The sequence below is a fragment of the Protomyctophum bolini genome (assembly GCF_963924005.1).
Source record: "Protomyctophum bolini genome assembly, chromosome: 12".
Taxonomy (NCBI): Eukaryota; Metazoa; Chordata; class Actinopteri; order Myctophiformes; family Myctophidae; genus Protomyctophum; species Protomyctophum bolini.
This window is the reverse complement of record NC_137873.1, coordinates 16,266,485-16,285,608: the sequence shown is the minus strand read 5'-3', so window position 1 is coordinate 16,285,608 and position 19,124 is coordinate 16,266,485. Positions and strand designations below refer to the sequence as shown.

The 19,124-nt window shown below is 42.4% G+C and overlaps 2 protein-coding genes across 2 annotated transcripts in view; one reads left to right on the top strand and one right to left on the bottom strand.

The window, feature by feature from the left end:
* Positions 1-1,275: 1,275 nt before the first annotated feature.
* On the bottom strand, positions 1,276-7,357 carry nmnat3 (nicotinamide nucleotide adenylyltransferase 3). Its single transcript, XM_080778478.1, has 6 exons — positions 7,294-7,357; positions 6,441-6,589; positions 5,590-5,773; positions 3,794-3,855; positions 3,490-3,677; positions 1,276-3,171 (listed from the first exon to the last, which is right to left on the bottom strand). Exons 2-6 carry the CDS (start codon positions 6,547-6,549, stop codon positions 2,947-2,949), a joined length of 768 nt encoding a protein of 255 aa, XP_080634604.1. The 5' UTR covers positions 6,550-6,589; positions 7,294-7,357; the 3' UTR covers positions 1,276-2,946.
* Positions 7,358-7,504: 147 nt separating this feature from the next.
* LOC308326101 (calsyntenin-2-like) overlaps positions 7,505-19,124 on the top strand; it is a gene marked incomplete at both ends in the record, with an annotated part of 48,822 nt that continues 37,202 nt past the window's right edge. Inside the window, 4 exons of the mRNA XM_080778910.1 lie at positions 7,505-7,511; positions 8,777-8,899; positions 13,955-14,029; positions 15,842-15,964. Of these exons, the coding sequence (XP_080635036.1) occupies positions 7,505-7,511; positions 8,777-8,899; positions 13,955-14,029; positions 15,842-15,964 (328 nt within the window). The remainder of the gene's footprint in view (positions 7,512-8,776; positions 8,900-13,954; positions 14,030-15,841; positions 15,965-19,124) is intronic.

The window sequence follows — 19,124 nt, the reverse complement described above, 5'->3', positions numbered from 1 at the left end:
TTCTACTGGGAGACGTAAGTAACAGATCTGGTTTTTCTGTTCCAGGACCCATTAAGGATATGGGGTGGCTGCCTATAGGCAAGTAAGTAGACTAGTGTTATTGCACTCCAGTGCAATAACAAATGTTTAAAGAGTAAAACATTTAAATCGTGCAATAACTCTCTATTCTCCCCTCCGATTGGCCAGCGATTCTGAACTCTTCGTCACCTCACGTCACCAGGCTTTCCACCTCGGAGGAGGTGGAAAGATTAATTAATTAAAGGTCCCCTGGAGGTCCCTGCAGCATTGGCGGCAGGCTGAAAAGCTTGTGCCTGCAGTTCGGATTACTACCTCAATCTTGGCCACTAACCACGGATGACATCACACTCACAGGAGCTGAGAAGATGGAGAGGATGCTAATGATGATTAGCTCATGCGAGTCATTCCCCGATGCCCTGTATGGGAGCTATTGTCCTCTCCTGCCTCGCAGAGGAGTTCGATAAGTTTGAATGGAGCAAAGTGAGAGTGGAGATGACCCTGATCAGGCTGATGAGTCCTGTCGTCCAACCCACAGCACTAGTTGTACTTTGTGTAGCTCACAGTACCTTCGGAGGATGCTGTACAGCAGTGGTTCTCAAACGCTTTGGCTCGAGACCCAAAAGAGTTAATATGCGTGTGTCAAATACTGGATAACTCACCTGGTGAGACGTCTTCACTTTCTGACATTTCGGGGGGAGATGTCTCTACATTTCCTTGCCTTGATCGACCACCAGCTGTGTATGGTTTCAGAGAACAAGCTACGGTGTTACCAGTGAAAGAAGACTAAGGAGACACAGGGCAATCTGGCCCAGTTATGGAAGGACTTGGAAAGGAATAATCTGACCATCATGCAGATGCTGACGAGGTGAATGTCCCAGTAACCAGAATGGGACAGTAGCACACTGAATAGAAACATTTGTATTATTATTTTTGCAGCTATGACAACTTTTTTCTTCTCTTATTGAAGCAGTGTTGTGCAGCAATATGTACTATAATTTGTTCTATATTCTTTGTACTACTGTATACTTGACAATTATTTTATGATGGCCCACTTAAAAATCTCTTCTTTGCAGCCCACTGATTGGGCTGCTGTGTGTTAAGAGGTCAGATGGGTGGGCCACAAGCATTTTCAGAGGGATTAATGATCAATCAATCAACTGTGTTCCAGCTTGGATCAATGAAACCTAGTATAGTAAGTATACTTTCATTCCCATTTATCATTGTTCAAGGTTTTAAAGAAAAAAAGAAAAGAAAAAAGAATCTCCAATATTTTATTATCGTTATATTATCAATATAATTTGGCATTTATTTTCATGCATTCATTCCATACTATCTCAGAAATACATTGAGGTCAAGTCCCTAATTTTCAATGATGCTGAGAACATAAGGCCATAGCACAATAGACAACACAATCATAATATTAAAATAAAAACAGGACAAAAACTAAAGTTGTGTATTATAAAGACCAACCACCATTTGGGGGCCGTTTTGCAGATCACAGGTTAGGAATCGCTGTATGACTGCATACTGCATGCAAGAATATGCATGTATATTTGTGCTTGTTAAAAGCATAATTAAAACCCATTTTGACCTGGCATCAGATTCTAAAAATGTCTTCTACATCCTGACAGTTTTCTGAAAAAGCTGTTTCTATGTCAGTCGTTCATTTAAAAAAATAATAATAGCGTAACATAATGCTAACACCAAAAGGGGTTCCCACCCAAATGGGTTAACATTTGACTTTGTTGTTTTCTAGACCTATAATCAATTGTTTTGCTTTCCCTGTACTCATACAATCTTTTACATTCTTAAATGTTGGCAAAGGCCTTCAGCATGGCCGTATAAATGTACAATGTACAACACCTTTCTTTACACTTTCAGAGTTAGCCTACAGTAAATAGAGTTTTTACTGTGTGTAGTGTGTGAATCATGTAAACTCTGAAACAATGTGCTGATGAAAGGACTGAATACATATTTCAAATACTGTCCACTCAAGCAGCTAAGTCAGTCAGTCAGTCAGTCAGTGAGTGGTTCTTCTGATGTGTTCATGTCAAGGACCCCCATCTGACTTGTTTGTGTTAAAAGTAAAACACATTGTGAATGATTCTTTGGTCAAAAATTTTCAAGAATTGTTAACAATTTTCAACACATAGCTGATCTGACGTGCTGTGAGCTTGACGATAGGCTAGTTTTGAATAGAAAAAGTATCAAATATGCAGTTGCTAAAATTAACGGTAACACAAATAACGTATAAATGATGTTTAAACATAGTTATAAATGTTTAGGTAAACATTTACGGATGTCAACAATTATTGTTCATGATTATTACTCATCTACAAACTGCTTATGAATGTTTATAAATGCTTTAGGTCGTTATTGTAAAGTGTTACCAAATTAACACAATGCTATATTGACAACTTTTAGGGATGCACCGAATGGGAAATTCTTGGCCGAAACTGAATACCGAATATAGGAAAGACTTTGCCAAAAAGCAAATACCGAATAATATGATTGCGACCATATAGGTGGCAGATTACTATAAAAACCTGCTAAACCTGTCAGTCCGCCACGGCCCATTTATATGGATGTCAGTCGGTCACGTCTGACATGTCACACAACCATATATGGCCGTCAGTCAGTCGCACCTCGTGACACGTCACAAGCGAAACAAAACAGTAGGTTACGAGAATTCCAAAAATCAACCGAACTGAATACCTAATATGCATTTTTGCCACTATCTGGCCGAATATTCGGTGCATCCCTAACATTTTTTGTCTGGGACCACGGTCCACAGACATTTCCTGAACTGTCAACCGGTCCGTGGCACTGGTAACAGAAAGGTTGATCCAAGCTCTTGACAGATCTACTTTGCTTGGTGAAGTCAGTCGATCATCTAAGCTCTTGACGGGGCTACTCTGCTTGGTGAAGTCAGTCATCTAAGCTCTCGACAGGGATGCTTTGCTTGGTCAGAGGTCTGAGCAATGAGCCCTGGTTCTTCCTCTCACTGTCCTCTGTGTACAGACCGTGCTGCTGGATGTATTCTATCACTGCATCAGGGATCAGGTACTTGACGCTGCGGCCTCGCCTCAGGGCCCGCCGGATCTCCGTGGCGCTGGTGTCGTTCCTCACCCACTCCCTCAGCAGGAAGATGTTCTGTCGGTGAGATAAATGTACTATAGTTAAGGACAACTATTGAAATAACTACAACTAAAATTACAAGTTAAACCAAAATAAAACACCAATGGAAAAGGTACTGAACTTAAATTCAAATGTTTTCTAAAACAGCAAAAAATATGCACTTTTCTAGTTCGGTTATTTCCTTTTTTAATGCATTTAAAAAAAATCACGTACAGTACCTTCCCCTTCAGGGGTGGTTTGTGTCATAAGGGAAACAATAAACAATACAACAATCACAGAACTTCACGGGTTCTGAAACGATACAGAAGGTTCTGGGTTAACCCTAATAATGACCTTGTGATGGCGGGACAGGGTGTCAGACTGGTGCACGGCGTGCTCAGGCTGCAGGTCCCCTCGGCTGACACACACCAGGCCAAAGCGTCCGGCCACCTCTTCCACGTGCTGCTCCAGCCACAGGCCCGGGACCTTGAAGGTGTCCAGGAAGTCTGCTCCGCACAGCAGCTTGAGCTCAGGGTCTGGAACTGCACCATGGCACACGGGAACAAAGTTAATTTGCTGAGTATATGTACACTGAAGTACATAAGACTGAAGTGATTCAAAGTACATTCATCACGTACATGAAAAATAAACGTCTTACTTGAGTCTGGAAAGGCATTGTTTTGTTGCTTGTACTGCTGTAGAACACGACCGTAGTGGTACCTGAGAGAGTGGGGGGGAGAGATGACTGACTGAAGGATTGTTTTGTTGAGAAAGTCCACTGCTTTGAAGTTAAGCCTCAATTTGCAAATTACATATTTTCTGAATTTAATAAAGAGTTGGAGAGACAGGGAGATCCCTGTTACTAAACAAACACTAAATTGTGTAATAATAATAACTAGAACTGCACTCTGTCGAGTGCATACTTGCTTGTTGCACACTAGTAGGCCAACTAGAGCGCAAGCAGAGCGCGCAAGTACTTTCGACCGTTATAAACTGTCACTTTTGATGCGTATGCACCGTCCCAGGAAATTGTGCCTGATACGGCAGTGGTGCCAGATTACATACATGTATACACAGGAGCATTACCTTTAATCCTCCCAACACTAAAACATATCGTCATTACGTCACCATCGAAAACCAATTACACTCTGGCATTGGGTCCTTTAATCCACATATTTCTTACGTCATCATTGAGAGCTAGTTATACATATACACACCATGTACTCTGGTCCCAGCAAATCAGGCACAATTTGCTATTTTATTTTACAAATTACATATATATAGTATATGTATGACTAGCTCTCAATGATGACGTAAGAAATATGGTCATGTACTGTATGTAATCTGGTCCCAGCAAATCAGGCACAAAGTGGCGGGTTGGCTGGGACGGTGCATACGGACCGGGCAAAACTATTACTTGTGCGCTCTGCTTGCGCAAGTAATAATAATAACTAGAACTGCACTCTGTCAAGTGCCTACTTGCTTGTTGCACCCTACTAGTGCGCAAGCAGCGTGCAACTACTGTCGACCGCTACAAACTTTCATATCTCAGCCTCTGTGAAAGAACGTTTGCAATATTTAATTATTAGGTTTAGCTATTTCCTACATACCTAGTGTTTGGATGTAGTATGATAAAAGCTTCTACCTATAAAATAAATACAGTCCCATCGATTTAGAAGTGTCCAGGATCCACTAGTAGTTTCTCAAAGAAAAATAAGTCATGGATGTTTGTCCCGTGCCAGCATATGACGTAATGATTACTTATGCCTGTTATGGCAGTGGTGTCGGATTACATACGTATGTATACATAGGGGCATTACCTTTAGTCCACCCAACACATGTCATCGTTACGTCACCATCGATAACCAATTATACCCTGGCATTGATACATACAGTATCTTCATCACGTCATATGCTCATATGCTGCTAAGGGACATACACATCGTAGCACCTGACGAAAAACATTACTTGCACGCTCTGCTTGCGCAAGTAATGTTATTAGTAATGTTACATTATTACATTATAATTATATAATTTTAAACAATCACACCTGTGTGAAGTGAGGGGCGATCTTATCTTTGCTCAGACAGAGACTTTATGACGTAAATTCTCTATTCGTTGTCAATGAGAATTTAATGTTGTGTAAGACGCAAAGAGCCGATTTGCTCGTCCACATATGACATCAGTTCTCCATTCATTGTCAATGGGAATTTAATGTTTGTGTAAGACAAAGATCTACACCAATAGCTGAATATAGGAGGTGCTAGCGCCCATCAAAAATCACTGTATTTACTGAATATCAACCACATGATGTCTTACGTTGGCATTTACCGCCCTAAACAAACATTAAAGTCCATAGACTTGGCTGGTGACTAATCTTCTTGCAATGCATTCAGCATGTTTCACATAGATTTGTACAAGCTAAAGCGTAGACGTTTTTAAAATGCACCTCACCTCATGGTGAGCACCGTCTCCGTCCAATCAGGCTGCTGGCTCTCCCATTCGTCGACCTTTATCCAATCAGAGGTCTGGAGTGCCAGCCTGGCCATGGCGGTCCTGTGATTGGCCGACACCAAGCCCTGCTTGGCGTAGCCGTCACTCACTGGAGACACGATCCCGCCCACCACCTGGTACTGACCTATCAGGAGACCATGACATCACACATTAACCTCTGTAACCTACACCTTTTTATATATTTGACATTTATTTTTACCAACAATTCATTCCCATTGAGATCATGAACTTATTTTATAAGAGAGACCTGGCCATGGTAGCATCCAAATTAAAACAAACACACAAATAACAGATTACAATGCAACATAATTGTAAAATGTAATCCACAACAAAAAACAATGAAAAGAAAGCTATTCAACCGTAATGGCCTATCAGTGAAAATGGGGACATCGAAGAGGAATGATGGGTGGGAAAGGATCAACATATGCAATGTCAGAACAGGTCAGCTCCATATAGATCTAAGGGTTTGAGGTCAGATGTTCTGTAGAGTTGCTGGCCAATATTGATTACATCAGGGATCTCCATATACTGTATGGGCTTAATATTGATGACATGATGATCTCCATCCCTGATGATGTCACGTGCTCTCTCACCCCGACCAACCAACCAACCAACCAACCAACCAACACACACCGACAGGAAATGCACGATTCCGTAGTTGTCGCAGAAATGCACACAACACCACAGGTCCCGACCCAGTGTTTGGGAAACACTAACCTAGATCACTTGGTTTCATACTGTAGATGTACTGTACATGTAGTCTATGTACTACTGTTCATGTAGTTTCATACCTGTACCGGTCATGTGATCTCTGGCCAGCTCAAACAGTCTCATGTGCTGGTTGGTGATGGGGTTGAACGAACCGCAGGCCAGCAGCACCAGCGGGATACGAGTCGACATGACGGCATCCTACTGGCACCCCCACATTACCATCCTGAATCTATGAGACAGACAGACAGACAGACAGACAGACAGACAGACACAGATTAGACAGACATACAACGAGATTAGACAAGACGCAGTGGTTCCCAAACCAAGAGCCAAAAGATAAATTATATATAGGTCATGATTGACTGCGCAGAGGGCATGATGTTTTACAATAAAATATAAATATGTATCTTGCTTCTTGCATGCTGAGAGCAGACCAATGAATGGGCCGGGCCACCCCCTTGCTTATATATTCTTTTACACATGGAGGGATGTTTTTTAGTATAAAAGTGTTATACCAATGTATGCTACCTCGTAGCCTATGTGTCCTATCGGTCTAATAGGCAGTGTTTTAATTAAAACCACTAAACTATGAAATAAGCTATCTTCCCATTAACATGTCAGTTAAATAAACCGTGTGAAACATCAGTAAACTATAAAATAATGAATATACAATATAAAAATATTGTCTGTTATATCGACATATTCATTATTTTATAGTTTACTGATGTTACAAGATATTCCAACATAACACTATAGTATCTATAGCCCCAAGTATGTTCCCTCAGCACTACGCTCATTCTGCAGCTCCGGAGCTACAGAATGTGTGTAGAAATAGTGCTGAGGGAACATACTGGGGCTATATAGTATCCATACTTGAATGTATGATATCATTACGCATAATCCAACATTAATCTCACTATATCATGCCATTACCTTCGGCTTCTGCAACCTGCCTGCCGATGGCCTGCCGATGGCCTGCCTTCTGTTTGTGTCAAATGTGTCACACAGTGTGTCACATTGATTGCGTTCCCTCCGTTCCACAGAACGCCGCTCGACAGTTCCGGAAAAGTAGCTCAATTCTGACCTCTAGTGGACGCAAGAAGTCTTACAGCGAGAGAAAGAGGGAGCTGCCCATGGTGCTGAAATGACAAGTAAAATGACATGCAGCATCAGAATCTGTACATTAAGTGCATTCGTGAGGTATACTTTACACCCATGGCTAACAGGGCTTGGGCACTACCCTACCATCTCTCTATATCATTTGATAATGGCATATTAAAAACATGACTTGTACACCCAATGAAAATATAAACTTCACAGAATATATACCACTGCTTGGATTCATGAGTGGGGCAACGACGATTTGCAAGCTCACAACGCGCTGCATGTGTACGCAACACTTGGAGCTTGAAGATCCAAGCCGTGTATATCCACCACGGTTATCCCAAGCCGTGTACGGGGACCGAGGCTACTTTAATTGGCCCTGTTTCAAATAGTGGAAACAGTCAAAATATGATTTGACATTATCTGTTATTTTCACAATGATTTATATTTTATTCATTAAAAAAAATAAAAAATAAAATACTGGTGTTGAGTATCGTGCTGCTGGCCTGTGAGTCGCACAATTGCACAAGAAGAAGTGTCATAATTTAGAATAAAACCATGAGACCAGTCATTTGTGACATGTAGTGACAAACTTCAATCAGTAGGGGGAGCCTGTGTGCTGTTGAAAATAATACAATCTTTCATGCTTGTTTCTGACACAAACAAAGCTGAAATGCTTTTGATGACAAAACAGTGCCCTCATTCTGTGACTGAGTTAGCCTGCCTAGAAGAAAATGAAGAATAATTAACAGGTTATTTTTTATTTTATTTTTTGCCCTTTGTTTTTAGTTCAATCTTTGTTTTAAAAACGCCATCGACAATGGAGGGAAAAGTTACATCATCTTGTCGTCCCTAACACAAACATTAAATGCCATTAACATTAAGAGAATTTAATTGCATAAGCATAAGGAGAAGAGACTGGAGCAGCACGGACATTTAGAGCCTTTTATTTAGGTACTGAATATATACAAAGCACTAAAAGAGAAAAGAGAATCAATGTTTGTGTTGGCACCATTTGTTTTTTCATCACCATTGCATCACCTAATCAACATGAGTTAGAATATATTGGCGCCCCTCACTTCACACGGGTGTGATTTACCCCCCGGTATAACCTGCAAAGAATCATGAATCATAATTATTAGAAACACATGCATTGCATTCGCCATTCGGGAACTACACATTTTTCACAGGCTACTGCAGGTCTGGGATCTCTCTCTCTCTCTCTCTCTCTCTCTCTCTCTCTCTCTCTCTCTCTCTCTCTCTCTCTCTCCGTGCGTGAGTGAGTGACGGAATCAATCCCGTCCCCTTCCAGGATACCCACCCAGCAGCATCCAGAAGAAGTCAAATCAAACCCTGGCTGAACTGAATCCCACCCAGCCTCCTCTCATCCCTCGAACCACTGTTGGAGCGCAGCGCCGTTCAGAGCCGCACATCAGTTGGAACAAAGTATTTGAGGATTAAAGCCAAATCGATCCACCATGCTCTTCGGGGTTTTGTTTTCACTCTTCTGGATAGTTTGGGGGCGTCAGGCGTCTTGTACATTCGTTGGCAAAGGTAAGACTAAGAACACATACGTGCTGTTTGTTTGTTTGTTTGTTTGTTTGTTTGTTTGTTTGTTTGTTTTTGTTTGTTTGTTTGTTTGCTTGCTTAAATAATGGACCCTTATACAAACTGAAAGTGTCTGAAACTGGCGGTCTTGATGTCAAAACCAATTGCTCCAGAATGATGATGAAGGTTGAAGTTGCTTTTGCTGAGCGACTTTAGTTTGAATGAAATATAGGCCTACTCGTATATTAGCGAGGAGAGAGAGAGAGAGAGAGAGAGAGAGAGAGAGAGAGAGAGATGTGGTACAGGGTGTAAATTGGGTCTCTCTGTACTGAGTAGGCCTACATAGGCCTATAGGCTGCCGCTACAAAACACGATCATTATTCTGCCTGGTTAAGGGTTCCTCAGGGCCACAAACAGTTTACGTTTTAACTTTGTACAGCAACAGCCATACCCTGGCTTTGATTGATTGGTGAATTTATTAACAACGTGCAGAGAATTACAGTAGCCTACATTTCAAGCACAACTCAATACAAAACTGTTAACTGTGGACGAAACCATAAAGTATTACACTTGTTTACAATATTAGGGCCCACCATGTTCAATTCATCATACTAATTAGAGACGTACAAATATACTCTTAGCCAAAAACAGGAAATCATCATAAAAAGGAAAAACACAAACATACAGTGAGAGGAAAAGGGGTGGGTGGGGGATTCAGGTTTTATGGGGGCCAGTTTCGAATTGCAGCCGTCCGTATAGGTGCCCTTTGAGAGCGGTTTTGATTTGAAGGATTCAAGGGATTTGCATGTCTTAATGACTGTTGGCGTTCCTTGTGGAACGCCACAGCTCACTGGGAGGAGGTGTTCCGTTCACTTCCACCATCTGTTCTCTCCCCTCCAGCTAGAATTTCATCTGCCATCCAGCTCACCGATGTGCTATAAACCAATGGCTTTTAGCTTGTTTACCAGTATGGAGTGGTTCACAGTGTAAAAAGCCTTTGAAGGTCCAGCATGACCATGCCGCAGTATTTGCCAGCATCCACCTCTTGTTTGATGTGGTCACTCAAATAGAGTACCGGTAGGCATGTGTCCGTGGAGTGGGATGTTCTTAAGCCAGATTTGAATTTGTACATTATTTTGTTTGTGGCAAGATACTTTTCAACCTGCTCATAGACTATTTTTCCATCACTTTCGAGATGGAGCTTAGAATAGAAACAGGGCGGTAGTTTCCGGGTTCTAATTTGCTCCCTTTCTTGTGCAGGGGGGTTACTTTAGCCAGTTTGTAGTCTTGGGGGACCTGTCCCTGTTTCATGGAGAGTTATATTATGTGGGTGATGATTGGAGCTATAGAGAGTCTCTGAGAAGTTTAGAGGGAATATTGTCATGGCCAGCTTGGCCTTGTGTGGTTGAAGGGCACTCAGTTTTTTGAGCACCTCCTTAGTTGAAAATTATATTAATTACTTATAAATCTCTTCATGGGCTGGGCCCAATTTATTTAAGTGAACTGGTGCACCCCAAGGTGAATATGAGACAACTTAGGTCTTCAGACAAAGGTTTTCTCATTATCCTGGCCACTAATCTGCGAACCAAAGGAGATCGAGCTTTTGAATTTGTTGCACCCTCGCTGTGGAATGATTTACCACTCTGCTTGAGAAACGCTGTGTCTGTTGAGATCTTTAAGAAACTACTGAAAACGCATTTGTACCTATTTCTAGGTACTGTCTTTGCTGCTCTGTTTCTTATTTCATTGTTGGTTTACTTTTGATTGAAATGTTCTTGTTTTATTCCTTTTATTTTATTGTACAGCACCTTGTAACAACTGTTTTGAAAGGCGCTCTATAAATAAAATGACCTTACCTTACCTTACCTTGTTACCATTGCCAGTTTAAAATCTTAAACACCATAGGTTTCTGTAAGGCTTTGACGCCCAGAGTGGGAGGGCAGTTTGTTAACCATGCATTGTTGCAATGTTATGTAAAGAAAATGTTTAAGTAGTTGGCCAGTAGTTTGCCGTGTCGCTTTCCATTGTTGTCGTTGTTGTCGTCACGGCCCAGGTAAAAGTCGCTATGAGAATATAGACAGACAGACAGACAGACACTTTACCTATTCACTTTTAACTCTGAACCTAACAGTCTAAAAATACTTTAAACATAGTTCAAAGTAGATATTAGTATTATTACTGTGCCAAGAGCAGAGCACCCAGTTAACTTTAAACATGTGCCAAGATGCAAGCCCTTAGCCAAGTGCATCGTGTGGAAAACACAACATCCCCAGTGTCTGTGTGTGTGTGAGAGAGACGCGTGTGTGCGTGAGAGAGACGTGCATGCGTTTGTGTGAAAGAGAGACGTGTGTGTGTGTGTGTGCGTGAGAGAGAGAGAGACGTGTGTGTGTGTGTGTGTGTGTGTGTGTGTGTGTGTGTGTGTGTGCGTGTACAGAATGTGTGTAAAGCAAGTCAAGTGACGTCATTCACATATGCACTTTGAAATTGACGTTAGGTTTTTAGTTTGCTAAAAATATAGCCCTATAATATGAGTCTGACAAGGCTTGCAAGGCTTGTGTCTGCGAGGCTTGTGCGCTGATCCAGCCAGGCACAGAATCGAATGTGAACGAAAATAAAAGCTCATGGGTACCGAGGCTATACAGAACAGTCCCGAACCACTGAGCTAAACATGTTGCTGCCACCGAAAAATATCTTCCAATAGCTTGTTATTTTGCATCGAGGAGCGCTGTCTGTTTGTGTGTACATGATCGCCTCGACGAAAAAAACACTCCCACAGTATAGGCTTAATGCCTGATTTAATCTTGTGACTCGTCGTACGAAGTGTTGCCTAGGGCCATAAGCAAAGTGTAAAAGGATTTGGTGGCAGTAAATCCTAGAGGTTTTATTCACCAAAATCCAGGGTACAAGCAACATCACACTTAACATCCAATAATGAATTGAGAAGGAACTAAAAAAAACAGGGCTATAAATACACACAGGGAAAACAGGGCACAGGTGAACAAAACTCAAAATCAAGACAGTGATTTGCTAGGAGATCAACAGAACACAGGTGGATCAAACTATTAATCACAGGTGTTGAGACAACACAGGTAACAAAAGCAACAGAGGATACCAAGGGACCAATAATACTACAAAACAAAAGCAGAACGTCACAGATCATGACACAAATAAAGTAAAATCAAAACTAACGTATACTAACTAATGTAACTAAAGAAAATTTATTTAGTTTTAGTCTTTGTCATTTAGCCGTGCCAGTTTTAAGCCCAGTTCTGAAAATTGTCAAAGATAATACTTTGCCAATATAGCATCGACATCAGTTTAAGTTTGGCTGAAAATGATGTTGTGATATAAATTTGTATGTATTATCTTTTACTTGTTAAAACTATGAGAACACCAATCACACCCGTACAGCATGCAGTAGACACTCTCTCTCTCTCTCAGACAGACAGACGGATGCAAGCAGTGTAAAAGGACTTGTACTGGATCTCTTGTCCACTAGTCCCTTCCTATCATTTTAGTCTAGTTTTTATTTGTTGACGAAATTTTCAATAATTTTAGTCATAGCTTAGTTTTCATTTAGTTTCCATTTAGTTTTCAGTCAGTGAAAAAAGGTAGTCGACGAACATTTTTTGTCATGTATTAGTCGACGAAATCAACACAGACAGGCGTCCTGTAATATCAAATTAAACTACTGTGTGTGTGTGTGTGTGTGTGTGTGTGTGTGTGTGTGTGTGTGTGTGTGTGTGTGTGTGTGTGTGTGTGTGTGTGTGTGTGTGTGTGTGCGTGCGTGTGTGTGTGTGTGTGTGTGTGTGTGTGTGTGTGTGTGCGCGTGTGTGTGTGCGCGTGTGTGTGAGCGAGACGACAGAAAAAAGTGGAAGTATAGAGCAGGAAATTCAATTTGATCGTAATCGGACGCATGCATTGTTGTGTTTCTGAGGAAAATAAAATACACGGTGGTGGTAGACTCGTGCTGTGGGAATGATGCAGGACAGGTGGTAATCTATCAAACACACAACAAAATATTGTATTTATGCTCCTGGAGGAGAATCATTTCCTGGGCCATGGTAGGGGGCGGGACTGCGACGCTCTATAGGCAGTATAGGCACACATTATTATTAATGCAAACCTGATCACAGTGATGTGGCTGCAACACAGCCAAATCATCACAGAAACCTTGTATTTGTGTTTCTTTTTTTGTGGAAATTAATATACATAACTGATTAATATACATAACTGAATGCAGAAAGGGCCAAAGAGGTTAATTTCGGTTCAATTACAGTTCTACCAACACCTGAATAAGGAAGTCATGAAAATACGTTTACGGACCTTCTTTCCCCCATTTACATACTATCAGATTTCAGCAGGCGGTCTGTGGCCTAATGCATGTCGAATTGGGGGTCCATGAAAGTAAAATCACTTCTGTACAATGTGTAGAGTCTTACAATATAACCCTATACGGTGAGTTTCTTAAAAGCTAAAAGTAAAGCTACTGTACATTATTAACTCAAACAGTGGTGAGTGTAGACTATAGATAGATGATTATCATCGCCTTCCTTGAAGTAAGCCTTTATCCCAAGATGAAGAGATGATTGAGGTTCAGTCTAAGTCTCTGCTTGATGTGACGAGGACATCGCAAGTCTTTATACTGCCCCTCCTGTGAAGTACAAGAGAGAGCTATACCAGACACTGTACCAGACACAAAGAATGGAGTTGGAACAACAGATGTTCAGGAGGCGGAGGAACACACCTTGACCATACCTTCACGCCATCCTCCGCCCTCCATGCCAATCTACCTGAGCCTACTTATACCCGCCCAATACAACCCAGCATCCTCTATGCTTTTCGTATCCCGCCACCATCCCCATCACCACCACAGGACCAGCAGCATCTCCACTGCTCCATCTCCTCCTCCATCTCTCCTCACCTCCTCCCTTCCTCACAGTTCCCACGGGGGGATCACGCCTCCACGTGTACCGCGGGCTGACCACCACACGACCCCCTCCCCAAAGACTCCAGGGTCGGCGACCCCCCGGAACCCACGCCCCGCTCCCCCCCACTCCTCATCATTTCATTCATTCATTCAATAAAATATTTAAACCTTCCACAATGGTGTGTTCATTCCAACTAGTGAAGTCTCCTTTGTGTATATGGAGCTGGTCATCAAATTATTGTCTTTGGAATGCAACAAAACAAAACGATATCCATCCAGTCTCCATAGGTAGACCATAGGAAGTGAAGACAAAGGACCCAGCTGCTTCCTTTGTCTGTGGGTATATTGCTCTTGTTGTTGAGCATCTTTTAGATGTGGACCAAGTCAAATGCAGGCATGTCGCCATCATGGGATCTAGATCTACGCTGCATAGCAGTTTGGTTCGTTTTCATGTCACATTGCGACACATTGTGGATCGGCTATTTTCATTTTCAAACAGCCAGTCAATGTATAGGGGGATTAAGCAGCCTGTGTACCACATGGGGGTCCCCGTACCCCAGTTTGAGAACCACTGATCCAAAGGACTTATAGTGTAGTGAGTGAGTATTGTTCTGAGTGAGTAGCAGAAAGTAACTAAGTACATTTACTAGTGTAAAGTAAGTATGCGTGCGTGCGCCAATCACTGTGCACTGAGCATAAATACAACTACCCCTTGGCTGTTTTATTGCAGATGAGACGTGTCAGTGAGGGTGAAATGTGACACCTCATTAGGCAGGGTTGTTTTGATCCACTGTGCTAACAGGAGTTCAGTGATTCAAGCACCCAGGTTTACCTGCACTGTTCTCCCAGGCACAATAACTACACTGACCAACCCTCTCTGACCATCTCCTTATTTTAATTAGTTGGTGTTTATATTTAATCATATACTGCAGCGTTACCCGAAAGTATAAAAAATAACAGATCTACAAGCTTGAACGTGGGTCGAAATGTTTGTCGGAAAGCGGTGCAAAGCGGTGCGAAGCGGTGCGAAGCGGTGCGAAGCGGTGCGAAGCGGTGCAAAGCGACGCGCTTTGAGCTTGTCAATCTGCTAATTATGAGGTTTCCACCCGACAGAAAGGATACATGTTTGTGATGGGATTAGCGGGCAGATCGGCTGACCAATCCCAAATCTCCCTAAACTAATTTTCACAGCTGTCTCAGAGTTGATACAGTACACAGTTTATGATCCCTTTAATGACTTGTTTAAACATAACAGGAGCAATAAGGAGCGTTTAATGGTGCTTTCAATCCACCCACTGGACTTTCAAAGACCCAATGGACTTTCAGTGACCCGTGGGACACTGGCCAACCATTTGAGTTCTGCTTAGCGTGCAGAAATCTGCTGCAGTCAACCCCTTAACGACTTGAACCCCAGCGTCCCTATTTTGGGGGAACTACTTACTTACTTACTTATTACTTACTTACTTACTGACTTACTTACTTAGGGTCGACGACAGAGTAGTTAGTTAGTTAGCTAGTTAGTTAATCCGTCCGTCCGTCTGAATAGCCTACTGTATATGCCATATATTATATGCTACAGCATACAATGTAACATAATACAGTATACCGTAATTTACATACAATGTAAACATACATACAGTATACTGTATGTAATTTATTTCTTTCATACAATGTAAACATACATACAGTATACTATATGTAATTTATTTATTTCTGCTTGCTTTCCTGTGTATTTCTCCTTACTCTTCCTCTTTCTGCCCTGACTGTCCCCTGTTTTCTGAAAACTTCAAATGATGACCCGCTACTTTACACCTGTAAACCTGTGTGTGTGTGTGCGTGTGCGCGCGCGCATGTGTGTGTGTGTGTGTGTGTGTTTGTGCGTGTGTTTGTGCCCTGCAGTGAACAGACACAAGCCATGGATGGAGAGCTCCTACCATGGTGTAATCACAGAGAACACAGACACAGTGCTGCTGGACCCTCCTCTGATGGCTGTGGACAAGGACACTCCTGTCCCCTATGCAGGTAGGACACGCACGCACGCACACACGCAGCCGCAGGCACACTCAACACTCACTCAGGAGGTAGAGTTGCCGTCTTAGAATCGAACCGGTTTCCGGTTCGATCCCCACACTGAACCCATAATTACACTGGTTGTTGTCTTGCATGGTTTCCTCTGATGTTGACCTGTGTGTGTGTGTGTGTGTGTGTGTGTGTGTGTGTGTGTGTGTGTGTGTGTGTGTGTGTGTGTGTGTGTGTGTGTGTGTGTGTGTGTGTGTGTGTGTGTGTGTGTGTGTGTGTGTGTGTGTGTGTGTGTGTGTGTGTGCGCGCGCGTGCGTGCGTGCGTGCGAATATTCGCATGAATGCATGTGTGTGCGCATGAGTGAATGTATTCATAAATCATTGTAAAGTGATTTGGAGAAATAGTAGAATTGCACCTAAAACACACACATTGGTTCTGCAAACCTTTGGCACATTGCATTGTACATTCATTCCATAAATAATTCAGTGCTCTTATGTGGTACAGGCGTTGCCTCGCCTTTGCCACAGACAGGGCTGTTGAGTAAGCCGGGGATTAAGAAATGGGATGCCAAACCGAGTTCAGAGCTTTTCTTTTTTTTACTGAAGAGGTGCTCAGCCTCACCTGAGGTCCTTGAAGCAGCTCACTAAGATTATTTAGATCGTGCCAACGGTCATCTCACAACTATACACAGGATCTGAAACACAATTTGACCTGATGGTCAAGATCCAAATTATCCCCTGATAAGGCAGGCACTTGCTCAGTACTCTGTGTTCAAACCCAGGGTAGAAACTAACTAAAATGATTCTAGTTTTGGTACATTATGTTATGTTATGTTTTGGTTAACTAATTACCTTGCTGCTCACCCTCTCCACTGGTTCTCTGTTGATTAGGATGCGGGACATGTAACACATCTAAAATGATATGTGCGTAGCCTATACAGAAGTCCACCATCATCTCCCCGGTCTTGGATGTTTAATGTTTAAGACTCCACATTCCATCCGGCTAGCAACCAGAGAGCGAAACGCGCCAGTCAGAAGCAGGGTAAACACAGTGAAAATAACAGGAGATGCATGCATTTTATTGTTTTCTCCGCGCGATTAACATTCAGGCGTGTTGAATGGAGAAGGTCAAGGCTGCTGAAATATTGCTGCAGTGAGTGAGAAAGCAATGTATCCCCCCCTCCCCCCCACACTGGCGATATTTCTTTCCTTTGTGCTTTTTTGTGCTTTCTTTTTGTCTTTCACACATTGCCAGCTGTCTAATGAATTAAAGCATAAAATAGCTACCAAGGAGACAGCTGCAATGCAAATGGAAGCTCTCTCAACAAGTATTCTACTCTCTCTTTCTCTCTCTCTCTCTCTTCCACCCCCCCCCCCCCACATACACATACAAACACACACACACACACACACACACACACACACACACACACACACACACACACACACACACACATACACACACACACACACACACACACACACACACATTATTATACATTATTAATGAAGTAGTGAAAATAGCTGCTTATTGCGGCTGTAGGCTGTTCAAAAGCCGTGAGCCAAGGAGCTAAGCATGAGAGTATACGAGACACTTGTATGACGCTCACGCAGGAGTTCAGGTCCAGTCCAAGCTGTCACTTTGACCATTTATTCTTCTCCGCAGCACAGGTAAAATACAACAGTTCCAAGCTAACTATTATATACTACCGACATGGATGTTAAGATGCGTTGTTACGGTCAACAGAAAATGTCGACTCCCAGCTCACCCCCTCTCCGCCTATAAGTTCCTCAACTGTTGCCAGGTAAACTCTGGGCAGTTATTATATTGTGGCAGCGCCCAGCCCCAGTGACCACGCCCACCACCACTAGTGCAGTGCCCAATCTGTACATCAATGTGACATACTCAAAGCACTATAGATCACATTATGGCTCCTACAGCGCTTGTATAGATTTTCACTAGTTTGTGTCCTGGGAAAACGCCTTATTTATCTTTTGTGTCTGGACCTGAAAAGTTCTGGAACCACTGATCTATGACATCATTACTCCTTATTTAGGCAAGGTTTTAGCCCAAATGGATGGTTTTTCACTTTCTCTCATAAACCACTGGTTCTCAACGGTGGGTCGGGGCCCATCAGGGGACCCTTTATGGGTAGTAGTGCCTGAAATAAAGGGATGTTCACCCAGCGCAGAGTTGGTGCTTGACCTGGCAGTGCGGTTTCTACTGCTGTGTAATGTCTCTGTCCCCATGTAGCATGGGGCTGTAATCCTTTGCCTAGAAGACATAAGCGTGCGAAGGGGACTAACAGACCAACTCCATGACTTCAGCCATAAAAACAGAAGAAACCAGAAGTAATCTGAAACCAGAAGTAACCATAGAGCTTCGAATCGACAAAGCACAGCTGGCATTTAAAACAACTCTCTAACAACACCAAGCTACGGATCTTCAATTAACACCAACGCGAAGACTGTCCTGCTCTATTATGGCCCTGAAACGTGGAAGACCCCCGAGGGCCTCATAAGAGGTGTTTTCAAGCTATGGTGGCCCATCAAAACCACACATTTGGATTCATGGAGGATCACAAACCAGGACAATATAGTTACTATACATCAAAAGGAGAAAGTGGAACTGGATAGGCCAAACCCTTAGAAAGGACATTTTCAGATGGGGGTCTGCAGCCAAATACATTAATTTGGGGTCCTTGGCATGAACAGGATTGAGAACCATTGTTTTAGACTCACAGCAACAATTTTTATTTTGCTGACAGCTTCCATTTACTGCACTTGAACAGTTTATTTTGTTGACCCATACTAAAAGACTAAGATTTTGATATTTAGTCAACTAAGACTAAACAATTCCATATGACTATAGGACAAAAACTAAATGGTGTTATAAAAGGGCTCCATTTTCGTTCGATCATTCTAAATACACTGTTTGGGGATTTAGCAGTGGGGAAGGGGTGTTCCCCCACTAATGTTGGTATTTTGGTTACCTGTCTAAATCCCTAAAACATCTCCGTTACCCGTTACATTATGCATATGTGGTTTGGGCGTTTCAATAATGAAACCAATCACTGTGCCACATACCATTGCCTTTAAGAGATCCCTTCTCCATTGCCCGTTATGCCGTGTCTATAGCCCATGGAAGAGTGATGTGTTGCTG

Bases quoted from the DNA above. Each gene is read 5' to 3' on its own strand.
- nmnat3 (XM_080778478.1), bottom strand. From the start codon at position 6,549: ATGTCGACTCGTATCCCGCTGGTGCTGCTGGCCTGCGGTTCGTTCAAC. The intron at 3,856-5,589 runs GTGAGGTGCATT...CCACTCTCTCAG, and splicing joins GAGACGGTGCTCACCATGAG to GTACCACTACGGTCGTGTTC. The intron at 3,172-3,489 runs GTCATTATTAGG...TCTCACCGACAG, and splicing joins CCCTGTCCCGCCATCACAAG to AACATCTTCCTGCTGAGGGA.